At 43.7% G+C, this 27,977-nt stretch overlaps 1 protein-coding gene across 1 annotated transcript in view; it reads left to right on the plus strand.

The window, feature by feature from the left end:
- The window catches only part of TBC1D9 (TBC1 domain family member 9), a 111,052-nt gene extending 83,780 nt beyond the window's left edge, over positions 1-27,272 (plus strand). Inside the window, exons 11-21 of the mRNA XM_081303701.1 lie at positions 1,247-1,364; positions 2,474-2,759; positions 3,031-3,160; positions 12,055-12,153; positions 12,317-12,385; positions 15,673-15,913; positions 19,147-19,212; positions 20,044-20,130; positions 24,020-24,094; positions 24,187-24,290; positions 25,147-27,272. Coding sequence (XP_081159827.1) covers positions 1,247-1,364; positions 2,474-2,759; positions 3,031-3,160; positions 12,055-12,153; positions 12,317-12,385; positions 15,673-15,913; positions 19,147-19,212; positions 20,044-20,130; positions 24,020-24,094; positions 24,187-24,290; positions 25,147-25,863 — 1,992 coding nt within the window. The 3' untranslated portion in view covers positions 25,864-27,272. The remainder of the gene's footprint in view (positions 1-1,246; positions 1,365-2,473; positions 2,760-3,030; positions 3,161-12,054; positions 12,154-12,316; positions 12,386-15,672; positions 15,914-19,146; positions 19,213-20,043; positions 20,131-24,019; positions 24,095-24,186; positions 24,291-25,146) is intronic.
- The last annotated feature ends 705 nt before the right edge of the window (positions 27,273-27,977 follow it).

Genomic DNA, 27,977 nt, shown 5'->3' on the forward strand with positions numbered 1-27,977 from the left:
TAACGTGACCTTAGATTCAAAGACTGCATCGTCATGGAGGCCTCCTGGACCACCCATTTTAGGGCTAAAGGGGGCTGAACTTCTGCTCTTACAGCCATACATCTGTCTTCCACCTATACACACACTCGCCCCCTCTCTCCATTTACCACATTATTTAACTTTTTAAAATAACATTAAATTTAAACATACCCCCAAATTGATTAATTACCCTTTATATCTTAGTGTTTTCTCTCTCATACCAGCATCTATGCCCTGTCTAAGCAGTGTCTCCCATCCCCCTCCTTCAGTTCCTATACCAGAGCCTGTTACAGGGGTGGAACCTGGAAAAACCAATCTTGACTGGATGACTGAGGAATTGACTATAACCACAGCCATGGACTAGAGTTGACAGGTTAATTCTCAAGTGGAATTTTAATAATGATTTCACTCGGGAAAATATTGAATAAGACTTGCAAGAAAGAGCCCATTATACCAAAAGAGAAATTTTCATTGTAGAAGTCTGATGAACAGACTCCCGGGTTTCCAGAAGATCAAAAGAAGCAAAGTAGTTAGAAGGCTTTTAATAGAATAGAATTTGCATCTATCTTTTGATCTTCCTTTTTTAATTAAGAGGACTATTAAGGTAGTTTAGCTGTTGAGTGGTTATGAGCTCTCTGATAATATCTTCTAAGAAAGTAAGGTGACTTTAGAATTTAAATCACAGGGACCATCTTTATCCAGACGGAAATAATGGGCCAGGGCTTTAACTCTGAAAGGTTTCATTATTCTCTGAGGAGAGCCTGGAGCTATGTGTACTTGGTTATAGAAACTGTTACAGAAGGTTAAAAAGGAAATATTTACCTCATTGAATTAAGGATTAAGAACAATGAGAGATTTTTACAGGTTGAAAGCTTTGTCAGATAGCTTGGGGGCAAAGTTTTTGAAAGGAGGGTTTGCCTGTACATGTTTTGTGTTAGGGATTCTGGTGAATATTGGTGCTAACAATCCCCTGATGAGGTACTGGCTCAAGGACTAATGGTTTTTACATTTTTAAAGGGTCATAAAAGAAAACAAAACCCAAAATACAGACAGCGCCCCTATGTGTCCTGCAAAGCCTCAGAATTTCATCTGGAATTTTTCAGAGAGTTTGATGGCCTCTGTGAGAGTAACTCAATAATCCTTTTTAGGTTAACAAAATTACTTGTATTTTAATATCTATTTGATGTCTTCAAAATGTATTGGATGACTTTGTCTTTCATTCCACTAGGCCATGAATATTGTCACCTCAGTGCTACTTCTTTATGCCAAAGAGGAGGAGGCTTTCTGGCTGCTGGTTGCTTTGTGTGAGCGGATGCTTCCAGATTACTACAACACCAGGGTTGTCGGTATGTGGGTGTGTTACCCTCTCAGCCTGAAGCTCATGGGGACAATGGTTTTAGAGTTGTAGCAGCCAAAGCTTCACTCCTAGTCACATTATCCAGTAGTTTCAGACTACTCCAGTTTTCCAAGATGGAAAGAGCTTAAGTGAATATAGGTTGTAAATAAAGAAATCCCATGGAGCATAAGTGATGTGTGGCACATATTACTGTCACAGATGTTATCTTAGGAAACACTTGATGTGGTGTCACTGAATAATATGTGAGAGCTACCCCAAGGGCTCTGACCATTAGTGGAAAAATAGATTTCCACTGAAATGTCTATCTATGTGCTCTTTAATAGAGAAGATGGAGCCTATGGAAAGCAGAGGTATTCAAAAAATGTTATCTGGGTGGAAAACACAGCATGTAAAGTCTTATCCAAAGCTGAATTCCTAAGGCATATTTCAAAACTGGTTTCATTGCAAAGCAAACAACCATTGAATTATTGCCTCCTTATAACCCCTTCATGTATCAGACATTAACTTTCGCAGGACAAGCTCTTCATTCCTGGTATAGTATACAACATATGCTTTACGTTACCGTCTTGTGTCCTGTCTGTATTTCTAGATTTTTGTACACTAATATGACTTAGGGAAAATATTCTCTAAAAATGTCAGTCAGTCATTTGTGAGTGTGTGCAGCTCTAAGTTTTAAAAATACAACTATTTTTTTAAAGTGATGTCATATGTGAAGAGCATGCGTCCAAAGAGTATTTTTTAAATAAAGAAGAGTTTACTGAGTAAACTACTTAGGGGTACACTTGGGGCATCCTGGATGTGTATTTCATTCCTAAGCAAATTTTGTGCTGCCAACACAACAGTGTCATGAAAATTTTGTAAAGTTTTTACAGCGACCCTTAGAGTCGTCCCATTAGTGCTCATTCATGGTAGGAAAACAGCAAGGAGAAGATGCAGCCAGACTTACCCTGGAGACTGAGCTCCGTTGACGCTTGGTCTAGGGACACAGTCCTGGCAGAATGGTTGTGAATGGGGTTGTCACAGGGAAGCCACTTGTGTGGGTTCTCTGGTGAGAAGGTACAGCTGGTCGACCTGAGCCCTTTGGTGTCCCCTCCTCAGGCGCACTGGTGGACCAGGGTGTCTTCGAGGAGCTGGCTCGGGACTATGTGCCGCAGCTGTACGACTGCATGCAGGACCTGGGTGTCATCTCCACCATCTCCCTGTCTTGGTTCCTCACCCTCTTCCTCAGCGTGATGCCCTTCGAGAGCGCGGTGGTGGTCGTGGACTGTTTCTTCTATGAAGGAATCAAAGTGATATTCCAGTTGGCCCTGGCCGTGCTGGATGCCAACGTGGACAAACTGTTGAACTGCAAGGACGACGGCGAGGCCATGACTGTCCTGGGAAGGTACTGTGCTGCTGTGCCACGTCCTGCCTTGGAAACCCCCTCTGGCCTTCTTCCTGTGCTTTCTCTCTTGCTCCCTCATTTCCTGAGTCTTAATGGCCTTGATGATAATCATAAAATCTCTGTGGCTGAGGATTTATTTCCATAGGCTTTTTCTTTTGAAGTGAAGGGCATTTCTTTCTATTCTAAGCTGCCATCTGTGGAATGGGAGTGAGGAACCGTAGTGGGACAATCCTAGCTGGTCCTCAGTGACGTGGGTTTGCCTCTTCTCCAGGTACTTGGACAGCGTGACCAACAAGGACAGCACGCTGCCCCCCATCCCTCACCTCCACTCCCTGCTCAGCGATGACGTGGAGCCTTACCCTGCGGTAGACATCTTCAGACTCATTGGAACGTCCTACGAGGTGGGCCTCGCTTCCTGCCTGATTGTGAATGGTGCCTGAGGCTGCCGGGAGGGCAGAGCTGGATGTGGGTCCCTGCCGCCATTGCTAACCTGTCTTAGCCTGTCTTGTGCTGCCATCGCTAGACACCACAGATGGATAATTTATAAAGAACAGAAATGCATTCCTCATCGTTCTGGAGGCTGGGAAGTCCAACACCAAGGTGCAGGTTAGGGCCCTGTCTTCCTACTTCCAAGATGGCACCTCGTATTCCAGAAGGGAGGAGCATCACGTCCTGACCTGGCAGAAGAGCAGAGTGGAGAGCACACTCCTGCAAGAGGTTTTATTAGCAGTTAATCCACGAGGCAGCTAACCAGCTCCCATGAGGCCCCACCTCCCAGCCCTGTCACACTGGGGAATAAGTTTCAGCACCAGTTTTGGAGAGGACAAAAGTATTAGAGCCACAGCCTTAACCACTGGCTTACCTGCTTCCTTTTATGCTATGAGAGCTAGTTGTCGGAATTAAGTAGCTACCCGCTAGCTGACAGGGTCTGACTTGGGTCTCTGGAGAGGGACACTGAGTGGGCGTAGAATTCCCAGGGGTCTAATACCTTGGCAGTAAATGGCATGACAGGCTCTGGGCCTTTGGTTCTTTGCTGTGCCCGCCCTGAAGCCTGGTCTAATAGCAGCATCTGAGATTCAGTTCATTTCCTGTTCAGGGCTAAGTACTTAGATTCCTCTGGAGTAGATAGTCTGAGACTCTTACAAGACCCTTCATCAGGCCGGAGTGGACCAGAGTTTGAGTATTCCTCCAGAGTTGCTTGGGCTGGATGAGGGAGGAGCCTTTTGGTCTAGTATACTCCAGACGCCATAGAACTAACTGAATTCCAGAATAAAGTGAACAAACTTCTGGGGTAGCGGCACCACAGTGCCACCTGCCTCCTTAGCAACTAGTGGTTTGGGGGGCCCCAAGGATTCAGTGCCCATAACACTTGCTGGTTTCAAATTTCTGCAGAAATGATTATTAAGTAAGAGAAAGAATGATATTCTGCTTTCTATAGATGTTTTGGGATTGTGCTTGGTGATTCTATATTTATTCCAGCTAGCAACACACTGGATACAAGAGAAATTACGGAGCTTTGGGTGAGGTAGAAAGTCTCTCTTTGAGTCAAAAATTAAAACTGGTGTGGATATAGAGAGCTTTTCAGAAATGTATGTCTTTAATCCAATATGGGAGAAAGACTGATAATTCACTTCTTAAATTTTCATTCAGACTCCATCATGTTTATTGATAACATTTTAGTTACATGTTAACATCATAAAAGAAATGCAAGCATATTATAGACGACTATGAAGAAAGAAAATAACTATCTTATGAGCATTTTACCATATTTTCCTTAAGTATGTTTTTATATTTGCAAGATACACTTAAAAAATAAGGTCCTACTAAATGCTACTTTGTCACATTTCTATTTTTTTACCTCAAAAAAGGCAAGATGACACACACCTGTAATCCCAGTGGCTCGGGAGGCTAAGGCAGAAGGATTCTGGTTCAAAGCCAGGCTCAGCAACTTAGCAAGGTTCTAAGCAACTTAGTGAGACCCTGTCTCTCAAATAAAAAATACAAGGGGCTGGAAATGTGGCTCAGTGGTGCCCCTGGATTCAATCCCTGATAGATAGATAGATAGATAGATAGATAGATAGATAGATAGATAGACAGACAGACAGATAGAAAGAAAAAAATTCTCTAATACATTAGATTTTGTTAGGAGGCATGCTTTTAATAAATTATCTGTACTATGCTTTAATGAGTTAACAGATAATTTCATTGGACATTTACTTTGGTTTCTTCCAAATGTTCAGCATAATATAGCATTTGGTGATAAACTTATACACAAATACCACATCTCTGATTATTTTCCTAGAATCCTAGAAATGAATTTGCTGTAGTAGATCAAAAAATGAACACGATTTCCAAGCTTCTGCTGCACACCGTCCACTTTCTACAAAGGTTGTCCAATTTCTATTCCACTCATAGAGATTGAGGATCACTGTTTCACTTCACTGTCTTCAAGACTGGTTATTATCCTAATGTGTTTTAAAAGAATCACTGCCCCAGGACTTGTGGACCTGTGGATAGTACTAAATCAGAGATTTTAGATGATTTATTCATTCAGAAAAAGAGTCCATATGGCTGCAGGCCATAGGCTATCGTGGCTGTGGGGTGCTTTTCTAAAGGCATCACCTGAACATGTGCTGTTAGAATTCTGGACCGGAGTAATAAAGGAGGTTGATATGTGGAAATTCAGCAGAAAAGCTAGCCTCATACTGCAGTGACAGACTGAGGGAAAGGCAAGGACTGTTTTCGTTTACCTCCTGTCTGGCTGGTCCCTGAGGTGACCTTGGGCTGCCAGACGCCCTCCTGCAGGGTAGAGCAGCTCCGTGCTCTCCTTCCTCTGCCTGGGAAGACAGCCTTCTCCTTTTCGTCACCACCTATACTACCTGGCCTTGCTGTGTGCGGTGCCTGATTTTTTGTTTCTTTGCTGAAATGGCCGGCCCTGCTCATTTCCAGTGGCTCTCTGAGTCTTCTAGATGAACTTGCCCATCTTCTTTCCCCCTCCTGTCAGATGGTTGGCTCTGGGTCCTGCCTGTGCATTAAACCACATTAAAACTTTTCAGAAGCCAAGCTTTTAAAAACACAAATTGCCAGGCTCCATCCCAGGTCAGTTAAATCTGAATCTCTGGCATGAAGCCCAAGACTAAGTTTTTTTTTTTTTTTTTTTTTTTTTTAAGTTCCCCACAAGATCGGAAATATCCCTGAGCATTGAGGTTCATTGAGTGTTCTGAGGCATGCAATGAATTTCCTTCTGTTCTTTGGGGCAATTAGCATGAACGTTGAAAAATAGGCAAGAAATGCTGAAAGCACACTCATATTTTGAGATCTGGTGCACACGCTCCCCAGGTTGCTGCTGGTTGGTCTGGTATTGATGCCAAGTAGGTAGAGGTGGTGACAAATGCCACATGGATGACATCTGTCTGTCAGACCTCTCAAGCTCCTGTGGAAAAGATTGTTTGGGTGACTTGAGGCTCTAGTTTTCTTTTGTGTGAGCCCTGAGAGTGAGAAGCAGACAGAGCTGCAGTCTTGAAGTTTAACTTATAGACAGAGGCTCTAAGGTGACTCTTCCAGATGTTCCCGCAGACACACAGCCATCGCAGAGGTTCTGGATGTTCAAGTGCCCTGCCTGGCGGGTTTAATATGTTGAGCAGCTGGGGATGTGCCTGTGCAGACAGACAGGCAGAGGCAGTCGGGAAGGTGCAGTGTGGGTCTGGTTGTCAGTGATCACTGAGCTGCCCCTAGCTGAGAGCCTGCTCTGTGGGGCAGGGGACTGGTTACATCTTAGACAGCCCTCCCAGGTTAAAAGAAACAAATGCAAGAAATGATAATATAAGTCAAGAGAGGTTGATCTAATTGTTCCAAGTCACACAGCTGGAAAGTGTCAGGGCCAGGATCCAAGTCTCCTTAGCATTAGAGCCAGGGAGTTTGTGCTGATTAGAATGGAGATAGAATTGTGGCTGTGCATATGGGGAGTCTTGAAACCACTAATGGATTGGCAACAGCCACGGGAGACTGAAGAGAGTTTTTCTTCAAGTTCATTGTTTCCTCTTCCTGTGCAACAAATTGGAAGGAGTGGGCAAGCAAAAAAGGTACTGTAATTGTCTTAAAGGAAGACCCAATAGACTCAGGAAATAGCCATTTTCTATTAATTTATTCAGAAGCTTTTTTTTTGGTGGGGGGTGTACTGGGGATTGAATTCGGGGGCACTCGACCACTGAGCCACATCCCCAGGCCTATTTTGTATTTTATTTAGAGACAGGTGCTTAGCACCTCAATTTTACTGAGGCTGGCTTTAAACTTGAGATCCTCCTGCCTCAGCCTCCTGAGCCACTGGGATTGCAGTTAGTACATCCAACTAGAAGTTTTTTAGTTAGGATTTTATAAGTGTCTGTCTCATACCAACCATCATGCCTAGCACCAGTGTGAATTTTTTTTTCATTCCTTGTTTTTATCATATAGATATTTTCAATCACAGTACAAGTTAAAAAGCTAGTATAATACATTTCCAATAGCCCATCACTCAGTCCCAATAGTCCTCAACATTTTCCTGATTGTTCCTGTGGTGCTGGGGACAGAACCTGGACCTCGTGTGGGCCAGGCAAGCGCTTTACCACTGAGTCACATCCCCTGTCCTGTTGTCCTGATCTTTGTTTCATCAATTTTACTTTTTAGATTTCTCCTGGAGTGTGTTAAAGACAACTCCAGAGAGTGTGTTGTGTCACTTGCAAGCCCTTCCTTATCCATCCCTGTCAGATATTTGGCAACTGACATGTTTTTTGCTAATCTATGACTGTGATTTTCAAGTTTAATTTTTAAAAGTTTGTTTAACCCTTAAAAAAAGGATATAAATTAAGTGCACTTATTGTGAGTGGACGGTTAGTTACAAATTGTAAACAAAAAATGGGTGCTGCCCCTTCTTCCTCTTGTCAACAATATTAGGAATAACAGCTACCATGGCAGTGGCTTTACCTGGGTAGGACATGAATTCTTACACCAACCCAAGGAAGTAGGAATATTTTCCCTATTTTGCTGGTGAGGAAGCTGAGAGTCATGTGTCTGGGAAATTTCCCTGCCATCTGGGCTGTCCCCATACCAGCCATGCACGTGTTCCTGTTACAGTGCCCACTTGTCACAAGTCTCCTTTCTGGAGGCCGAGCTTTATGTTAGTGGTGTGTATTCAAAGAAAGTGCTTCAGAGTGGAGTCACAGATTCCCATGACCATGAGGTGGTGCAGCAAGGCAGGTGACAGGTGGGCAGGGGTGGGGCCAGGGAGCTGTCAACTCAGGGAAATAGGCATCGAGGACCTGCTAGAGCCGGCAGCTTCTTTGCCAAGGAAAAGGAGGTGAGGAACTGTTTCTGCCAGAACTTTTAATTTTATAAGAGAAATTGGAAGTCTTGCTTTTATTCAGCTGCCCTAATTTTTAAATTGCTCTTTGGATCAAGCAATGCACTCATGGACTTTCTAGCATACTGTTCATAATTTCTGCTTTAGAGCAACTAGGGATGTGACTCAGGGGTCCAGAGCTGCTGGCCATGCATGAGGCTCTGAGTTCAATCCCCAGCACCACAAAAAAATAACAATAAAAAAAATAAATTCCAAGCCAAAATATAATAATACAGGACATCAGTTTTTCAGATCTTATCAGAATTAATGACCACAAGGCTGAGGATAGGATGATGTCATGTATCCCTTTTAGAGATAATAGAACTTTAGCTCAAGGGTTTCCAGTAGGTAGAACTAGGATTCAGATCCCAGTCTGTCTGTCTCTAGCATGCTTTTCCTTCTTTCTTATGTATTAGAAGCTTGTTGAAGCTACAACCAAAAGTCAGTCAACACATTCAGGATGTTTTACATTGAAACTGATTAAAATAGCTGTGTAATATCCATATTTACCTTCTGTGATAACCCGAGAACCTCTTCTCTAGCCCTCAAGAGATTCGGTACCTTGAGGGGTGTAAATTATAATGTAGAAATAGCATGTGATAGATTTTTAAATAAAATATACATGTGATTAAAATATATGAAATGTAAACCTGCCTGCTGGCCAAGCACCATGAGAGCATTCCTTATTATGAATATAGTCACAAGTTGCGACTTCTCGAAAACTCTGAGTGCCCTGGAGAGAGCAGCCTGCTCTAGAACATGAAGATCCCAAAAGCAAAGCCTTCACTTCACCTCAGGTCCCTGCTGCCCCTTGTCTCCTCCTCCTGACCTTCTTCTCTACTCCTGAGCCTTGGCTCCCGCCAGCACTGGAGTCCACATGTGCAGACAGACGCCCCCACCCTGGTATGCCGTGGGTCTGGGGGAGCCTCCTCCAGGTGCACTGAGAATCCCTGTCCTGGGGCCTGGTCTCTGCTTCCTGGAACTTACACTCACTCTCCATCGATTCCTCCCTCCCATCCACTCTTCCAAGGTGGAGACCTTTGCAGGACACTTAGTGTTTGAAGATTTTCTGATTATAGAAAGGGCTCTCTAGGGGGATGATGCTCAGCCCCCAGCTAACAGCAGTGAGCCCTGTTCTGTGTACCTCACAAGTTAAGAAGCACTTAAAGACTTAAAGGCATTTTTTAGCCTAATTTGAACGTCTTTGTCTCTCCTTTTTTCCCCCCTTTGTTACTGGGGATTGAACCCCAGGCACGTTACTACTGAGCTCTATCCCTAGCCCTTTTTGTTTTTTAAGACAGAGCCTCACTAAGTTGCTGAGGCTGGGCCTCAAACTTGCAATCCTCTTGCCTCCACCTCCCAAACCACTGGGATGACAGGTGTACCCCACTGCACCTCATCTTTTTTAAAAACAGAAATAAACCATAGGCCTTTGGATATCAGAAACAATGCTTTCTTTTGTTTCAGTAAATTTCCTGTGATAGACAAACTTGTTGAGATCATTCGGTGACCTATGGCCTAAGTTTTTATTTTTTTAAGCTGTGACATTTGGATATTTCCTGTCCTCTCTGAAGATTTACAAAGAAGGAGCCTGTTGAATTTGATTGCATTTGGCTCTCATGGTCTCTGTTTAAGATGTGCATCTGTTTTCATTCTGTCCCTGTTTTTCAAGGATAACGTAAATCACAAATTGACTACCCAGCATGGGAAGGGGTGATACAGTGGCTAGGCTGGGCATGCAGCTCAGTGGCAGAGCGCTGGTCTGGCATGCCTGAGGCCCTGGGTTTGATGCCAGCATTGGGGTGGCGGGAAACTTTGCCATTGAAGAAATGATGGTGGGGGTGGCAGAAACCAGAGAACACAACCTGAGCGAAGTCATCTCCACCTCATTCCTCTATCTGATCCACTTGCTGTTGCTCCAAGTCCCCAGAGTTGGGGGGACTTCTGCACACAGGGTGGGTGAGGTGGCAGGAACAGAGCTGCCTCCCTGTCTGTTGGTGTCAGTAACCAGGGGGCCAGGAGGCAAGAAGGAAATCCTGCTCGCATGGAAAACAGCCTCTCTGCACATCGAGACGTAGGAAGTTAGATTAGAAAACGAGAAACAAGCCACAGAACCATTCTTCAGATAAAAAAATCAATTGAATGGGAGAAGACATACAAATGAAGGTGGATGGTTTCGTTTATTACTTAAGGAAAGGGAGATTTTAGAAAATTAAAATAATTTTAATATGCACACCACCAGCACTAAATTCAGCTGATTGGGGAAAAATATCTCCGTCATATTGGTGCCTTCATTCTTTGCATGGAACCTAGGTGTGCAAAGCCAGAGGGACAGCATTGTGTCCAGGCCTTTGCCTTTATTCTGGGCCACAGGGTAAGCCAAGCCACTTTTATTCGCCTGTTTTTTAGCATTTCATTCTGTCAGAGCTCCTCCAGAAATGGGGTGTGGCGGACAAGCCCCTCCATGTTGATCTCACTTGCTTTTCTTTAGACATAGTCCAGAAATAGCCAGCCTGGACCTTAGAATCCACAGCTTCCTCTTAGATTGGGACATTTGCTCCAGAAGAACTTGGGCCATTGTGTTCTGTCTGTGACGAGTTGCAGAGACCTGGTGCCGGGAACCGTCCTCTCTGACAAATAGCAGCATTCAGTTCCTGTCGAGGAACAGCCATGTGGATTTAGTTACAAATGTGCAGAGCTCTTTGAATATCAGGCTGGGGGAAAACAGGACTTTCTCTCAAGCAGCCTGCAGCAATTCCAAACCAGTGTTTAACATCAGTTGTTATTATCAGTGCATTTGGAGATGAATATATCTGTATGTCTCATTGCAGTTCTACAAGAACAGTTTTGGGGTCTCACTTTACAGAGCATCAGAAGACTCCACTAAACTGTCTAGTCACATAGTTAGCTGGTAAGGGGGAGAGAGAGAGAGAGAGGGAGAGAGAGAGAGAATACCACTACCCTGCTTAAAGCTTCAGTGGCTTTACATCTCATGCACATAAAATCCCAAGGCCTGCGAGCCCTTTATATGAATTCTTCTGATCTCTGATACCCTCTTTGGGGTACATACTTAGAAATGGGATTTCTGGGTTATAGGAATACATCTGTTCAGATGTATTTCCAGAACGGTTGTACCACTTCATACACCAACCAGCAGCATCTGAGCATATCGGTTGCACCTTATTCTTGTCAACGCTTGGTATTGTCTGTAGCTTTAATCCACCCAGTGTATTTAACCCTTGTAGCCACTGATTCTGTGGGTGGAGCCTCAGGCTTTAAGCAGTTTGTTTGTTTTTCCTTTTGCATTACTAAGAGACGTAAAACCTTACATGTTCTTTCTCTGCCTTCAGATAGGAAGACTCACTTTGGCTTTTGAAACAGTTCAACAGACTTGCAGGTAGTGGTAGGCATTTTACCTGAAGAGATGGCTCGCTCACAGGAAGTGCCATCTGGAGACATACGGTGGTGATTTCTGGACCAGACAGACAAACGCTGTTGAGAGCAGGGGGCCTCTCACAGACATTTCTTCCAACCTGCTAGTCTAATAGGTAGCTTTAAATTAGATACTTCCCTTCTCCTTGGCAAGAAAAGCCTTTCAACACTGGTAACATGAACATAAACATTATTACCTTTCAACACTGGTAACATTATTTAAATCATCTTCTTGGTGATTTGTTGACTTATGGAAGACACGTTTGACTTAGAAACGTCATTCAGCTGGTCACATGCATGAGAATTTCCAGATATCTCTTTGGAGTCACCAAATGGCTTTAAATGGTCAATAGAAGTATAGTCCAGTTGCCTGGCATGTGACAAGTCATTTGTCCTTGTGTCACAAATGTGTGAGCCAACTTGCCCACATGATACTCGGTGCTGCAGCAGATATTTTTCAGAAATACTGATATTGCTCCTTTGCAGAAATTTGGAACCATCCGGGCAGACTTAATTGAACAGATGAGATTCAAACAGAGACTGAAAGTGATCCAGACGCTGGAGGACACGACCAAACGAAATGTGGTAAGTCCTGCACCAGCAGCAGGGCCTGCTGTCCCCACCCTTGCTCCTGCTCCTGCCGGCTCATGAATTCCCACTTGACAGAACAGAACTTGGAGGAAGGAGGTTAGGGGCTTTCCCAGTATGACACTTTTGGGGAAATTCACTGTGCTCGTTCTTTTTATAGGTACGAACCATTGTGACGGAAACTTCCTTCACCATTGATGAGCTGGAAGAGCTTTATGCTCTCTTCAAGGTGAGTTTCAAAGTAAACCCAGGCCTGCCTGAAGGAATGGAGGAGTTTGCTTTAATAATTCAGTGAGTTCTTGATTCTGCTCTTAACTTGTTAAGGGGTTGTGTGAGTCTTCATGTGCCTACGTGGCAAGATACAGCTAAGAGTGCAAAACCAGGCCACTTAGTAGGAAAAAGAAAATAAGCAGATTCTCCTCACTAGCTTAAGCTAATGTCCTAGCTCTTTCCTCTCCAGATGATACCATCACTGTTTTGTTTGACAAGCTAAAAGGTTATTTGCCTTCTGACGCTTGTTAGAAGAATGAGAGTAAATCTGCCTAAAATTCTCAGAATTTATAATTTGCTATATTAACCTATAAAGTGCCCTTTAAAAAGATAATTTATCTAGAACTAGAACAAATTTGTTTAAATGCTTCAGGAAAAGGATCATGGATTAATATCTTGGATTTTAATTTTAGGATTGAGCCCTACTTTCTCCCCCCCCCCCCACTGCTGGGGACAGAATCCAGGACCTAGCACATCCTTGATCCTTGAAAGAAAATACTATGTTAATAACTCAATTAATGTAAATATTTTTCTTCTATAAAAAAAAGGTTTTGTCATAAATATCATTATTAACATTATAGGTTAAAATGTGGAAATCAATAGGGGAAAATATTTAAAAACTGTCTTTGATGCAGATACCAGTTTTATCACCATCTGTAGTTGACTGTCAGAACTAAATTTGGCTACTTAGAGCAATGCAAAGATGGCACAGGAGAAAACACAAAGGAAGAAATAGCAGCAGGGACAAACTGACCAATAGTTCTAGACATTGTTGACTTTGGAGCGAGTTCTAACATTCCCTCTTGCCTGTTAGCCACTAGAGGGCGCCAGTGTCTTATTAAATATTTGTTTCCCTGGTGCCTGGTAAAGTATCCTCCCCTAGAAAGTGTGCCAAAGGTGTGTGTCAAATACCTATATAAATTAATAATTAATTACCAATATGTTAGAGTCCCTGAATTCTTCTGAGAGGACACAGAGGCCAGGAGAAATGGAGTTTCACAGCTAGTTAGGATAGGCTACAGCGGCATTACCAACAGAATAGACCATATGCCTCCCATCAACCTCTGATCAGCACCTGAGGGTGATGGATCCTGCACCAGCTCAGTAAAATTTTATACCTGTTAAGCACCTGTAGCTAATTGCTCAGTGTAAACTGGTTATCCAAATCAAGGGGTCCCTGTTTCATAAGGTGAAAATAATGATCCAGTGGAGATCAGATTGTAAAGGGATGCTGAAGAAATCTGCTTCATTGGAGGGCAGAGTGGGAGTAGCCCCTGGAGGCAAACAGACAAGAGAAGAGGTTTTGACAGTAGGAAGATGCTGTAGGACAGCCAGGAAGAAGAGAAGGGCCAGGGCTGTCCCAGATCCTGAGATCATGGAAGCCACTTCTCCCCTGGGCTACTGCACTCTGCTCTGTGCACCTTTAGGTAACAGGTGTGTCATCTGACCCTGAGACTATTGCCTGAAGAAAGCAAGCTTTTCTCATGCTCACAACCCCTGCCCTGGAGGCACAGTGATCAACCCAAATTCCCTAGGTCTGTATCACTCCTGAAGAGAACCCCAGCACTGTGGAATTTTTAAAAAAATGAAAATCAGTTATGAAGCTTTCTTGAGTCTTCAGCACATTTTAATTAGCTTAGAATCATTTCACAAACATTTATTGAGCATTGTGGTATGCCAGGGACCCTGCCAGATTTTTTATTAGTTCTGAGAAAAGCCATTTCTGGCCAGGCACAGTGACACATGCTTATAATCCCAGCAGCTCAGGAGGCTGAGACAGGAGGATCGAGAGTTCAAAGCCAGCCTCAGCAAAAGTGAGGCGCTAAGCAACTCACTGAGACTCTGTCTCCAAATAAAATGCAAAATAGGGCCAGGGATGTGGCTTAGTGGTGGAGTGCCCCTGATTTCAGCCCCCAATACCGCCCCCTCCAACAAAAAGCCATTTCTGGGTGTTTTCCTGCAAATATAAAGGAATGTTTCAGTCCCCTTTCCAAGGAGCTCACGGCTTAACTTTGGGATAAAATCTGGGTAAATGGCTGCACTTGATATAGATTTGCTAGAATTTGTGGTTTGGGGCCTTTTGGTTTGGTCTTTCTTGTACACTTTCCAAATTGTCCCTTCTGTTCCAATCTCCATGCCCTTAGTCCCCAAGTGGTGTCAGAGGGGTCTCATCCCTGAATGAGGAGGGGAGGGGGTCTTTGCAGACTGTTTCCTCCTGATTGTTTTGGGTCCCTTGTGAGCAGCAGCACTGTGTTCAGACCTGGCTCAGAAAACCCCGGGGGCTCTCTTAGGGGAAATGCTTTGAGCACCATTATCAGCGATGCAGCTGAGCAGAAGGGGGCTATTTGATCCACAGGGGCTTCCTGGGCTCCCCCCCCCATAGTTCAGAGTATGGCTCAAACCAGCAGGCTGCTGGTGTCTCTGTATCTCTGCCCACCCCCATTACGTGGTGCTTCCACCCTGCAGCCAGGAAAGTAGTCTAAGGCCCTGGGGGACTTTGACACTGCTTCCTTTTGTCTGCCATCTGCTGGAGCTGCATTAAGGAAGGAAGGAAGGAAGGAAGGAAGGAAGGAAGGAAGGAAGGAAGGAAGGAAGGGAGGGAGGGAGGGAGGGAGGGAGGGAGGGAACTGGCCGGTTCTGCTCACCTTCTAGATTTTTAGCTCAGTTCCCAGTAAATAATGGTGGTTGCTGTAGACATTGGTCTTTCGAGCACCTTTTCTGAGTGCAGAATTGAAGTACTCATGCTCACAATGGAATTCCCCCGATCTTCAGAACCCCTGGGCAGGGAGCCGTCTGCTGTGGAAGAGTTTTATTCTATTGCGTTTGCTCATGGTGAGATGCCCAGACAGTACACTAGGGAGTAAAGTAAACATAGGGTCCTCCTCCTCATGCTCCTCTGGCCTCCCCACCTAGAGCAGACTGTTAATGTCTGTGTGGGGGTGGCCCTCCTTCCAGACATTTCTACCACAGACTTATCTCTGTCATCTTCCTAGCAGAGATGCATTCATACTCCTCCCAGAGTCACCAGTGACCTGGTGCCTGAAGAGGCTGCCTGGTTCTCCAGGGCAGGGTCTGGGAGCTGTTCTCACCTAGCCTTTCTATAGGAGGCATTTTTCTGGAGGTGTCTGCGGAGGCCTGAGGCCAGGAGACCACACTTGCGGATGGACGACTGTGTGACTGTGGTAATAGTTTTGTGTCTGGGGGCCACGGGAGCAGGAGGTAATCATCCCACTCATTCTTTCTCAGGCAGAACATCTGACCAGCTGCTACTGGGGCGGGAGCAGCAATGCGCTGGACCGGCATGACCCCAGCCTGCCTTACCTGGAGCAGTACCGCATCGACTTCGAGCAGTTCAAGGGGATGTTCGCCCTTCTCTTTCCCTGGGCGTGTGGCACTCACTCTGACGTGTTGGCCTCCCGCTTGTTCCAGCTCTTAGATGAAAATGGCGACTCCCTGATCAACTTCCGAGAGTTTGTCTCTGGGCTGAGTAAGGATGGGCTCTTACTGCACGAGTCTGAGTTGGGAGGGGACAGAGATGAAGGGGCAAGAACCCCAGGGTCCCTCGATGCTGTTCTCAGGGTTGCAACCCTGCACGACCCCTGCAGGTTGGGTCTGGAGGGCAGAGAAGCACGTACGTGGCTGGCAAACTGATTGTGAAACGTGTTTCTAGTTAGGGTTCTAGTACATGGATGATTCATTTTCTTCATTAGGCAGCTGTCAGCCCAAGTTCAAAACACCATGTCAGAGAATGCACAAGGCAAGAAACGTTAACGTAGACTCTGTGACCTCACCCATGGTAAGGTGACCAGGAAAAAAGTCATGTCTAGGTGGTATAACTTGTCTTTGACAAAAGAATATCATTGATTGGATATAATATGCAATCATACACGATTTTATGACATATAATTTCTTAAGAATATTTCACAATGTTTTTAATAAAGGGCTGAAGAAACACAAGATCACTGCTGGCTGAATGGAAGTGGTTGGTCTCTACTTCCCGGGGATGGAGGACACACACCCACGCCCTCCACCTCATCAGCAGCTCCTGAGCTGCTGCTGTCCGCCAGCCTCTTGCCTGGCTCCTTACTGCTGTATTCTTATTGGATTTTTGCTCCATTTATAACTGGGCAAAAATGCTGGAGCTTGGCCCAGCTGATGTGAGGCGGTGGGTGTAGCAGGCACTATGTCAGGTTGTCAGGATGGAGTCAGAACTCTTTAGCCCTAATTGTGCCAGCCCAGGACCGTGGGCCGTAACTTTAAATGATGAGCCCAAGGAAAGATGAACGGGCAGGCAGGCAGCAGCCAGCAAGGATTCTAAAGAGCACCCTAACTCTGGAAGGTATAAAGGTCAAGGGAAGTGGAGAGTTTTTGAAATGGCAATGTTGCCTTAGATGTTTAAACGATGTCCACATTGGAAAGCTCTTTCCATGTGCCTACGATGGGACTTGGAGGAATTCACCTCTGCCAAGGACAGGAACGGTTCTGAAGCTTTGGAACTTGAACCGTGTCACTTAATCCAAACAACAGCCCTTTGAATTAATAATGATGAAGGCAGCTACCAGTCATGCAGGATTTACTCTGTGTCAGGTGATGCTCCAATGGTTTATGTGTTTTTAATTTGCCTACAGGGACACAGATAAAAACTTGGTGTTTGAATCCAGGCAGCCTAGAGGCATGGTTTGTACTGTTACTATTATGCTTGATTACCTGTCTTAGGCTCCTGTAACAAAGTCAGTTAGACCAGGGAATACATAAACAGCAGAAATTTATTACTTACATTCTGGAGACCAATGCAGCAGCAGAGTTAGTTTCTGTGAAGGGACTGTTCCTCTCATAGGTGGTTCCTTTTATGTGTCCTTGCATGTAAAAGCACTAACAGGCTCCTTCAGACCTCTTCTCTGAGGATGCTGATCCCATTCATCCAATTCCTTAGGCCCTAATCATACCCCAGAAGCCCCATATTCCTGATACCATCATACTGAAGCTCAAGTATCAACACGGGACTTTTAGAGACATTCAGCCACAGCATTCCCTGTCTACTTACTGTTATTGTTCCCATTTTCAGCCAGTGAAAGGAGAGTTCAGAAAAGTAATTTGCTGAGACATTGATTTTCAGGCGATCAGTAAGAAATCTGTTATGAAGCTGGACCAAGAGGCACAGTTAGGACATCCTGGCCCCAGGGTAAAGTAAGGCCCACCTGTTTCCAAAGCTCGTCCTTTTACTATTGAGATAACAAAGGGAAATATCTTCTAGAAACTGTCCAGGGAAATAATGATTGAGAGTTGACATAGAAAGCGGATGTGGTAAGAAGACAGGAGAGTCAGGCTTGATGGCACATGCCTGTCATCCCAGTGGCTCAGGAGGCTGAGGCAGGAGGATTACAAGTTTAAGGGCAACTCTGCGATTTAGCAAGGACCTAAGCAACTTAAAGAGACCCTGTCTCTGAAAAGGACTGGGAATGTGGCTCAGTGGTTGAGCACTTCTAGACATCCCCACTACAAAAAAAAAAAAAAAAAAAAAGGAAAGAGTATACAAACTGTGTCAGATGAGAAAGTCAGAAATGTTGGAGATGCCTGACCTGGGAACATAAACTTGCTCAGAAACCATAAGTTTAGGAGGGACAGAATAGCTTCCCTGAAGACCTGAAATATCACTGCCTAGAAGAGGCCATGGGTCTGTTCTGTTTGGCTTCAGCAAGGCGACCACGGGGAAGTCAAGTGGTTCTGAGCCATTTTCCAGTCATGGATCTTCTAGGATCTGACACAAATTTATGGGTGTTGTCTTCCCAAGGAGTAACACATGTACATAATCACAAAATGTCACGTTTTATGGGGTTCATGGACCTTATAGTGAGACCACAGGTTAGAGGAATTAAGACTAAAGTAAGTTGCAGGACTTTTGGTGTTGAGAGAGTGCACCTGGGCCTGGACGCTACTGTAACGAGCAGCTCTCTGTGACTGTCTAGCAGAGGCGAGACTGCACCCTCCCCTGGGTGGGGACAGGAGAGCCCCAGGTTAAGTGGAAGATTGGCCCAGGCAACCTTTCATGTCCCTTTCAGCCCAGATGTAGGATTCCTCCTCTTCTTTTTCCAAATCTGATCATCTTTAGGCACTCCGAGAATATCTATTAAGGATTTTCAAATTCCAAGTATAAATGTGAACTTTAAATGAAAAAGAAAGGCAGGATTCTTGAGAATGACATTGCGGCAAATACATTCAACTAAATTAAAACGAAAAAACTTTTAGGAGAACTCAGAAATGACTAAAAAGGATTTCTAAGATAAGTTACATGAAGCAATCTCAAACTTATTGTGCGTTTATTTCTGAATTCTCGTGGTTACTGAGGATGTAGAGATCTAGTTACATGAATTTCCTCATCAATAACTGTACTTACTACATGTTAGGCACTATGCAAAGTGCTCTATCTGTGTAACACCCCTAGTCCTCGTGTTTCATGGAGTTCTGATGTCAAGATCATGGGTAGAATCTTCTTTTATCATCTTATCTCACAGAAGGGAAACTGAGGTACAGAAATGCTAACTCTCCCACAGCACATAGTAGGTACAAAGGATTTGAAAACAAGACTCCTGGTTCCAGAGCTCTTAACCCAAATATGTCCTGGACAGACTTGTTGTCACACAGTGTCCCCGGGAGCACAAAGCTTGGGAGGATCACTAGCACACACGGCCTGCTTCACCCTGGTACTTATGTGACTTCTAGGTGCCGCATGCCATGGGGACCTCACAGAGAAACTCAAACTTCTGTACAAGATGCACGTCTTGCCTGGTGAGTGAGCTACACAGACAGCACATGTGCCAGAAACCAGGATCTGGCTTGAAATCCACCCCCACCCCACCCCCAAACACTCACCACACAAGTTTTCTTTTTTTTTTTTTTTCCTTTGGTGTCAACTCTGCCTCTTTTTGGTATGCAAAATCACTCACTGGTCACTGTGGACACACTGAGACAGATGATGTGAGTTCCTGAATCATCTTGTGCTTGACCATGGTCTGACGTATGAGTTGTGCTAATAGAAAACAGCACGAGCATCTGCGAGAGAAATGGGGTCACCTTTGGGGAACCAGGACTGTGAGAGAGAAGATGACACTGGGAGGTGCTGGGAGCCTGTCTCAGGGGACCCCTCTTCACATTGGCAGGCACAAGTGGACACAATAGAGAACTTTTGAGTTCAGTGTTAAACGAGGCTGTTCTCAGCTCGGATGTATCTAAGCAAATACCAGAAGTACGAAATAGAGACTGGCACTGAGGATAGAGACAGGGGAAACTTTAGATTTGGGGATTTTGTTTATAGTATACAGTGACCTAAAATTGGTTTACAAAGCATGATGCCATGAAATTTGGGGATTTTTTTTATAAAAAGGAAAACAAGAGTTTGGTATGAGGCTGTTTAAGAAGGAAGATAGGGTTAGAAATGGAGTGACTTCCACTAAGGTTTTAGAGCCGGTAGGGTCTCCCGGGCCCCCAGAAATGGGCCTCCACCCCACTCTTGTAACTTTAGCTTTTCATTCTCCAGGTCACTTTCTCACGTAGTTCAAGCACGATTTGATTGAGTCATGTCACTACAGTATGACAGACAGTTGTTTCCTCCTTCTGCAGAGCCGTCCTCTGATCAAGATGAGCCGGATTCTGCCTTTGAAGCAACTCAGTACTTCTTTGAAGATGTCACTCCGGAGTGTACACATGGTAGGGGACCCTGTCGCCAAGAGTACTCTTTACAGAGTCCTCTGTGCTTAGAAAAAGACTTGCCTTAGAAGCTAGTCAGTTAAGAAGGTTCAAATATTGGGGCTGGGATTATGGCTCAGCGGTAGAGTGCTCCCCTAGCACGGGCGGGACCCGGGTTCGATCCTCAGCACCACATAGAAATAAAGGCATTCTGTTGTGTCCATCTACACATAAAAAATATTTTTTAAAAAGAAGGTGCAAATATCATGGTCCGTCAGCAAAATCCCACTCACTGTCTATTTTGTATAGCACATAAACCAAGAATATTTTTATATTTTAAGTGGATTTTTTAACCAAGAATAAAGTATTTCTTGCCATGTGAAAAGTATATAAAATTTAAATTTTAGTGCCTACAAATAAAGTTTTACTGGAACACAGGGGTGCTCATTCACTTACATTTTCCCTATGGCTTTTTTAATGCTCTAGGGCAGAATTAAGCAGACCATATGGCCTGCAAAGACTGAAATACAGTCAGCTTTCTGTGTCCACTGGTTCTGTAGCCACAGATTCAACCAAATGCATATTACATATTCTGAAAAAAATGCATCTATACTGAACATGGACAGACCTTTTTTCCTGTCATTAATACAATATTAACATTTTTCATAACATTTACACTGTTAGGTATTTTAGGTCTCTAATGGTGATTCAGAGTATACAGGATGTGCACATAGGTTAATGCAAATACTGTGCCATTGTACATAAGAGATGAGCATCTGTGGAATTTGGTATCAACGAGGGTATCCTGGATCTAGTGCCTCACAGAAACCAAGGATGACTGTATTTTACTATTTGACTCTTTACAGAGGAAGTATATCAAGAATATTTTTATAGAGACAGGGAAAACTTTAGATTTGGGGATTTTGTTTATAGCATACTCTGTGTGATCATTAGGCCTGTGTGTGCGAGATGCAGCTCATTATATATATCTCCAAATGCATGTATTAACTTCTGTGCTGTCTTGTCTTGGGTGAGTCCAAGCACCGTTCCTCAGCTTGCTACTGGACTATGGCCTAATTCCTTGCTCAGCTTCATCCCTTCTCCTAAGTCTGAAAGTAAACATCAGGTTGTTCCTAAGTTCTTTGGCCTCTTAAATCTTGCCATCCCAGAATAAGCACAACTTAGACCTGCCCTTAAACTGCAAGCACCTAAGTGAGTGGATAGAGAGGTTGAGCCAGACTCACTCCTCTTAGGACTGACAAGTTGAGGGGAGACATCCGGACACTTATTTAGGCCAGTGCAGGCAGTTCTACATCTCTGAGCGTCAGTTTCCCTGTGTGAAAATGGAGAGGATCATTGTCACATTAGGTGCATGAGGACCTAAGGAGATAATGTAGGAAGGCTTTTCCCATAGTGCCTTCACACATCTACAATATTCTTAGTATCGTTAGCCATAATATTCTGACTAAAAAATGTTAGCTATATCTTTCTTAGTGGATACATATTTCTGGAAAGGAATCTCTTGTTTGAGAAATGCTTCAGGAATGGTCACATGCTGATAGCATTTGATAGCCTCAAAAGATTATTTTTTTCTTTTTTTTATCGGTTGTTCAAAACATTACAAAGCTCTTGACATATCATATTTCATACATTAGATTCAAGTGGGTTATAAACTCCCATTTTTACCCCAAATACAGATTGCAGAATCACATCGGTTACACATCCACATTTTTACATAATGCCCTATTAGTAACTGTTGTATTCTGCTACCTTTCCTATCCCCTACTATCCCCCCTCCCCTCCCCTCCCATCTTCTCTCTCTACCCCATCTACTGTAATTCATTTCCCTCCTTGTTTATTTTCCCATTCCCCTCACAACCTCTTATATGTAATTTTGTATAACAATAAGGGTCTCCCTCCATTTCCATGCAATTTCCCTTTTCTCTCCCTTTCCCTCCCACTTCATGTCTCTGTTTAATGTTAATCTTTTCTTCCTGCTCTTCCTCCCTGCTCTGTTCTTAGTTGCTCTCATTATATTAAAGAAGACATTTGGTATTTGTTTTTTAGGGATTGGCTAGCTTCACTAAGCATAATCTGCTCTAGTGCCATCCATTTCCCTGAAAATTCCATGATTTTGTCATTTTTTAGTGCTGCGTAATACTCCATGGTGTATAAATGCCACATTTTTTTTTATCCATTCATCTATTGAAGGCCATCTAGGTTGGTTCCACAGTCTAGAAATTGTGAATTGTGCTGCTATGAACATCAATGTGGCAGTATCCCTGTAGTACGCTCTTTTAAGGTCTTCAGGGAATAGTCCGAGAAGGGCAATAGCTGGGTCAAATGGTGGTTTCATTCCCAGCTTTCCCAGGAATCTCCATACTGCTTAATTTCCAAATTCTCAAAAGATTATTTTTAAAGAATGTTTTTTTTTTTCATTCCAAAAGCACTATTGCTTTGCTCTGAAAATTGTAAGATGGTAGATAGAACATGTAAGATAAGCTAAAGATGTCTTAAAATTCTAACCACACAAAGGTGTATAATATTTAATATATTAAAACATTTCTTTTAAGTATTTTTCACATAATATACGTAGTCAGGTATACACACACACATACATACACACACATCAAATGACCTATACAATTTTTGTTGTTGTTGTTGTTGTTTTGTGTGTGTGTGGTGCTGGGGATTGAACCCAGGGCCTTGTGCATGCGAGGTAAGTACTCTACCAACTAAGCTATATTCCCAGCCTCTGTTGTTGTTTTTAAATGTCTGAAAAACTGTGTGTGTGTGTGTGTGTGTGTGTGTGTGTTATCATCAATTATACCCATAGAGCTTTGTGTCCTGCTTTTCTCACTAAAAATCCAGTGAGAATGATAGTTCCACTAAAAATTCTCTGAAAGCATGATTTTTTAAATGTCTGCATGATATCTGCTTCATGGGCTTACATACATTAAATATTTTTTGATATCTACTTGTTTATTAAATGATTTTCGACATTCAGAGGAGAGGAATTTCCTGGTGACACATACTACATTATCCTCACTTTGTCTGAGCAGTTGCTAAGGATAGTAACTGACCTCACTTACTGTGAAGGTCACCTACCTGGCCAACCGGCCTCCTCTGGGCTGGCCAGCGAGGTGCTGCAGTCCACACATCCTGCAGATGGCAAACTGAGTCTTCATCTGAGGACACTGCCCCTGCCTTTTGAAGTCCTTACGTGCCGTATAATTTGCTGTTTTAAGAAGAAAACAGAAAACAATTTCAAGTGGGTTCCTTAAAAGTCATATTTTTGAAATGCCAAATTATAAATCTTAAAAGATTTTATGGCACATAACAGTTTAGAAAAAAGTATCTTTCATCTATGAACATAGATTTTAATTTCCTTGGAAGAGTGAGTTCCTGGTCTTTTGCGGGGCCTGGCAAAGATAAAATCAATTTTCTACCTACAAAAATAAGAGGATAATAGCACAGAGAAGGGAAAGAAAGCACATTCATGGGAGTAAGCACCACCTTTATTTTGTAAATTCCAAAGACTGTGGGGCTTCAACTCTTGAGTTTTTAGTTGTACCAGAACCCCAGGTGTGAGCAAGAAATCTGGGGGAGTCCTTCACTTAGAAATGGGACTGTCAAATAATATATGAGACCTTCAGTAAAATTCTAATTTCAAGAAATAATTTATTTGGTGTAAGTATGCCCCATGTAATATTAGGGATATACTTATACCAAAACAACAACTACTACAACAAGGTGTTCATTGTTCATCTGAAGTTCAAATTTTACTGGGTGTGCTGGTTTTGTTGTTTGTTTTATTTGCTAAATCAGACAGCCCTACTAGAAGTCTGTTTTCCATAACACGGAAATATTGTATAACACGACTTTTTTTCTTCTGGATGTTTCTTGGTAGTTGTTGGATTGGATAGCAGAAGCAAACACAGTGCTGATGATGGCTTTGTTACAGTGAGTCTGAAGCCTGACAAAGGTACATGTTTTCTCATCTGTGTTTCCCTTCTTGCCAAGCGAACCCTTGTTTCTTGACCTGCAAACACTTACCTTTTCACGTTTGGGTTTCAGGGAAGAGAACAAATTCTCAAGAAAATCGTAATTACTTGAGACTCTGGACTCCAGAAAATAAGTCTAAATCAAAGAATGCAAAAGATTTACCCAAATTAAATCAGGTAAGTGCTTACTTTCTAATCCTGAAGCTGTTTTTTCCGGTCATACATCATCAATGTAGAATAAACACCCTTCAAAGATAATGGTAACCTGGGAGCACTTGATCAGTATCTGTTTGGATCTACTTTTTATGCACCAAAAATATGCTCAGTTGTAAGAAAATGATCTCCTCAGAGAAAATTTGAACCCCAAAATACTCAATTTTGAGACTACACACATCTCATCTCAATCATTAAAAAATACCCTGAGAGTCTCAGAAGAAAAACCCCTGCTGTTTTCAAATTGCTGTGCTCAGATATGAAGATGTCTGACATAGGTTTTCCTTAGAACGCTAAAGTGTAATGAGGGAGAAAAAAAAAGGTGTAAGTAATTATAACAGGATGAAAATGCTGTTTCCTAAAAGCAGGACAGGTAATCATCTGCTAGGGCCATTGCTTCTGCCTGGGGAGATGAGGGGAGTGTCATGGGAGAGGGCCTGGGAGCTAACCTTGGAAAAAGGTGGATTCTAAAGTGTGGAGGTGTGAAGAGAGCTAAGTCTAGGGTTTCTTTAAGATCTGTCAACAGGGAAGACAAGGGGGCAGCGATGCAAAAGCATGACATAGTCAATCTCCAGGTTAGGTGTTGGATAGATAGTTTATTACTTATTAATTCCAGTTTCACGGATGTTAAAACTTTCAAATTAAAAAAAAAAAAGTGAAAACTCCCATTAAGAGACTAGAAAAGTCGTACCCATCCTCCTTCGGGGAGAACTTTCTGGGGATCTCTGGAGTCTTTGGCTTGTTGGGGTACCAGTCCTGTCTCTGGGCGCCCCACCCACCAGATTTCACTTTCTTGGTGTCCTTCCTGATGGCTTTCCAGGGACAGTTTATCGAGCTTTGCAAGACCATGTACAACATGTTCAGCGAGGACCCTAACGAGCAGGAGCTGTACCACGCCACGGCGGCGGTGACCAGCCTCCTGCTGGAGATCGGGGAGGTGGGCAAGCTCTTCATCACCCCGCCGGCCAAGGAGGGCACAGGCGGCGGGCCACCCTGCCACCAGGGCATCCCGGGCGTGCTCTTCCCCAAGAAGGGGCCCGGCCAGCCCTACGTGGTGGAGTCCGCGGAGCCGCTGGCCGCCGGCCTGGCCGGCGACGGTGAGGAGCACTCCCTGGGCGGGCAGATGGAGGACATTAAGCTGGAGGACTCCTCGCCCCGCGACCACGGGGCCGGCTCCTCCATGCTGATCTCCGACGACGACACCAAGGACGACAGCTCCATGTCCTCCTACTCGGTGCTGAGTGCCGGCTCGCACGAGGAGGACAAGCTGCACTGTGAGGACATCGGGGAGGACACGGTGCTGGTGCGCAGCGGCCAGGGCACGTCGGCGCTGCCCCGGAGCACCAGCGTGGACCGGGACTGGGCCATCACCTTCGAGCAGTTCCTGGCCTCGCTGCTCACTGAGCCCGCCCTGGTCAGGTACTTTGACAAGCCCGTGTGCATGATGGCCAGGATCACCAGTGCAAAGAACATCCGGATGATGGGCAAGCCCCTCACCTCCGCCAGTGACTACGAAATCTCGGCCCTGTCGGGCTGACCGGGCGCCTGCGCGGCGGAGGGGAGCGCCCGACCTGTGTTCTGTGTGTGTGTGTGTGGGGGGGGTCTCTTTTCCTTTTAAATTAAATATTTGTTAGTATCTGGCTCGAAGCCTAGTGTCTTCATAATGTGATACAGTAAAAACTGTGGCGAAATATCTAAACACCTCCATGTAGACACAGTACTCTCTTGCTGGGGGAGGGGGGTTCCCAGAATACCGCTGACTCAGTGAATTCCCCCCAAAACAGATGAATCTGTCAGTGACGTGTATAATAACTTATTAATCTTGCTGTTGAACTGTACACATGGTTTAAAAAAAAAATAGTGCTGTTTAATGCTAAATAAGGCAGCAGTCGTTTCTGTATTCGGGCTTTTAAATAAAATTAGAACTGTAAGAAAAAGGAAATGCCACAAACACGCAGCTGTTCTTGGCGAAGGTCTTGTTGGCTGGGGATATCCTGCACCACTCTAGCAAGTATTAAGAATATTTTTCAAGATTTGAAATATATTTCCTAAAAATCCTCTATTCAAAAACCACATCCCACAGATGTTCCCCGTTAAGGGGAAAACACTTGGGGTTCCAAACAATAATGGAAGTGTAACTGATTTTTTACGCGGTGGCAAGGGCACTCGTACTTGATACAAATACCAGACCAATTTTACATTAACAAATGGTTCTGATTATTTATGTCATCTGGCCAAAATCCATGGAAAGGGAACAGTCTTTTGTTACAGAAAATGTGCATGTGGCAGCAGAGAGAGAGGAGAGAACTCAGGATGGGCTTTTTCATTTTGTTTCGTTCTGTTTTTGAAAGTAGAAATACTGATGCTTCTGATACTGGATTTTTAGCTTCTTGTTATGCAAATACAGCAAAAAAAAAAAAAAAACCCAAAACAATGGACTGTACCATTTCCATACTCTCCATAGATTCGAGAAGTTGTACCGTGAATGGCATATGACCATCTTTTTGTTAAATCGATGATGTAGAGATCATGTAAACTGGAAAAAAAAAATCCTGCAAGGTAATGTAACTAGATGTTTTGAAGCAGGGCTTGTCACCTTATATAAAATAATTGTATGCTCTATTTCCTGAATGGATGTGGAAATGAAAACTAGCACACCTGCACTTTGAATTCTTGCTTCTTTTTTTATTGTTGTTATGGTTTCATTTTTTACAGATGTTGGGAGGTTTTTCTCCTTCTTGATGAATTCAAAATCATGTTCACATTTCCTTTCCTTTTTCTGAATATTCCTTTCAACACATTCCTTTATTTTATTATACCTTGTGTCCTCGTTTTAGCTGTTGCTGCTGTAATTTTTTATTTTGTTTACAGAACGATTTTTAAACTGTCAAATGAAGTAGAGTTAACCTCAAATAGGTTAAATGTGAAGAAATAAAATACTTCAGATATGGCTTTTTATCTTTGTGCTTGAGTTCCTGCCCACGGCCATGATGTTATTTCTTTGACAAGTTGGTAGGGAAAATTTTATTAGGCAACCAGTTTGACTAAGTTAATATTTATAGGCAAATATTTTGAGATAAGAAATAAAACGTGTGTCATTTTAATGAGTGCAAGTGAAATAAGGAAGAGAAGTGTTGTCTATCATCTGATTTAAAATAGTTGTCCCAGGTAAGTAAGAACAGGTTGGAAATTTTTCTATTTAATCCTGATTAGTACACTGACACCATTTGGTCAGTTTAATCAAGTATCTAGCCTTTTATTTGATTTGACTCCAAGATGGTTACACTGCAGATGGTGAGCTCAGTGTCCCACCCCAGTGGACTTGAGCCTCCACCTCCAGAGCCCTGGGCAGTGGAATATTGCGGAGCTTTCACAGAGGAGCACTTAAAGGGACAGCTCCTGGCAGGGAAAGAACAGACCACAGCGAGGAAAGTGAGGGTGCCCAGAACAGGGGTGGGGACACAATCCCTCCAGCACCACCTCACACCTGATTCTGGCCAGGAAGGGGTTAATTCATGTAGAAGTACCACAAGCAGCCCCAGGCAACACAGCCTCCTCCAAGGTGACACAGAACAGGAACCCTGGCAGCAGGCAGAGGGCACCTCTACAGCCTGATCTCTTCAGGCCAAACTTCTCTAGGAAGGGTGGCTA

This window comes from Spermophilus citellus (genome assembly GCF_964194105.1).
Source record: "Spermophilus citellus genome assembly, chromosome: 8".
Classification (NCBI taxonomy): Eukaryota; Metazoa; Chordata; class Mammalia; order Rodentia; family Sciuridae; genus Spermophilus; species Spermophilus citellus.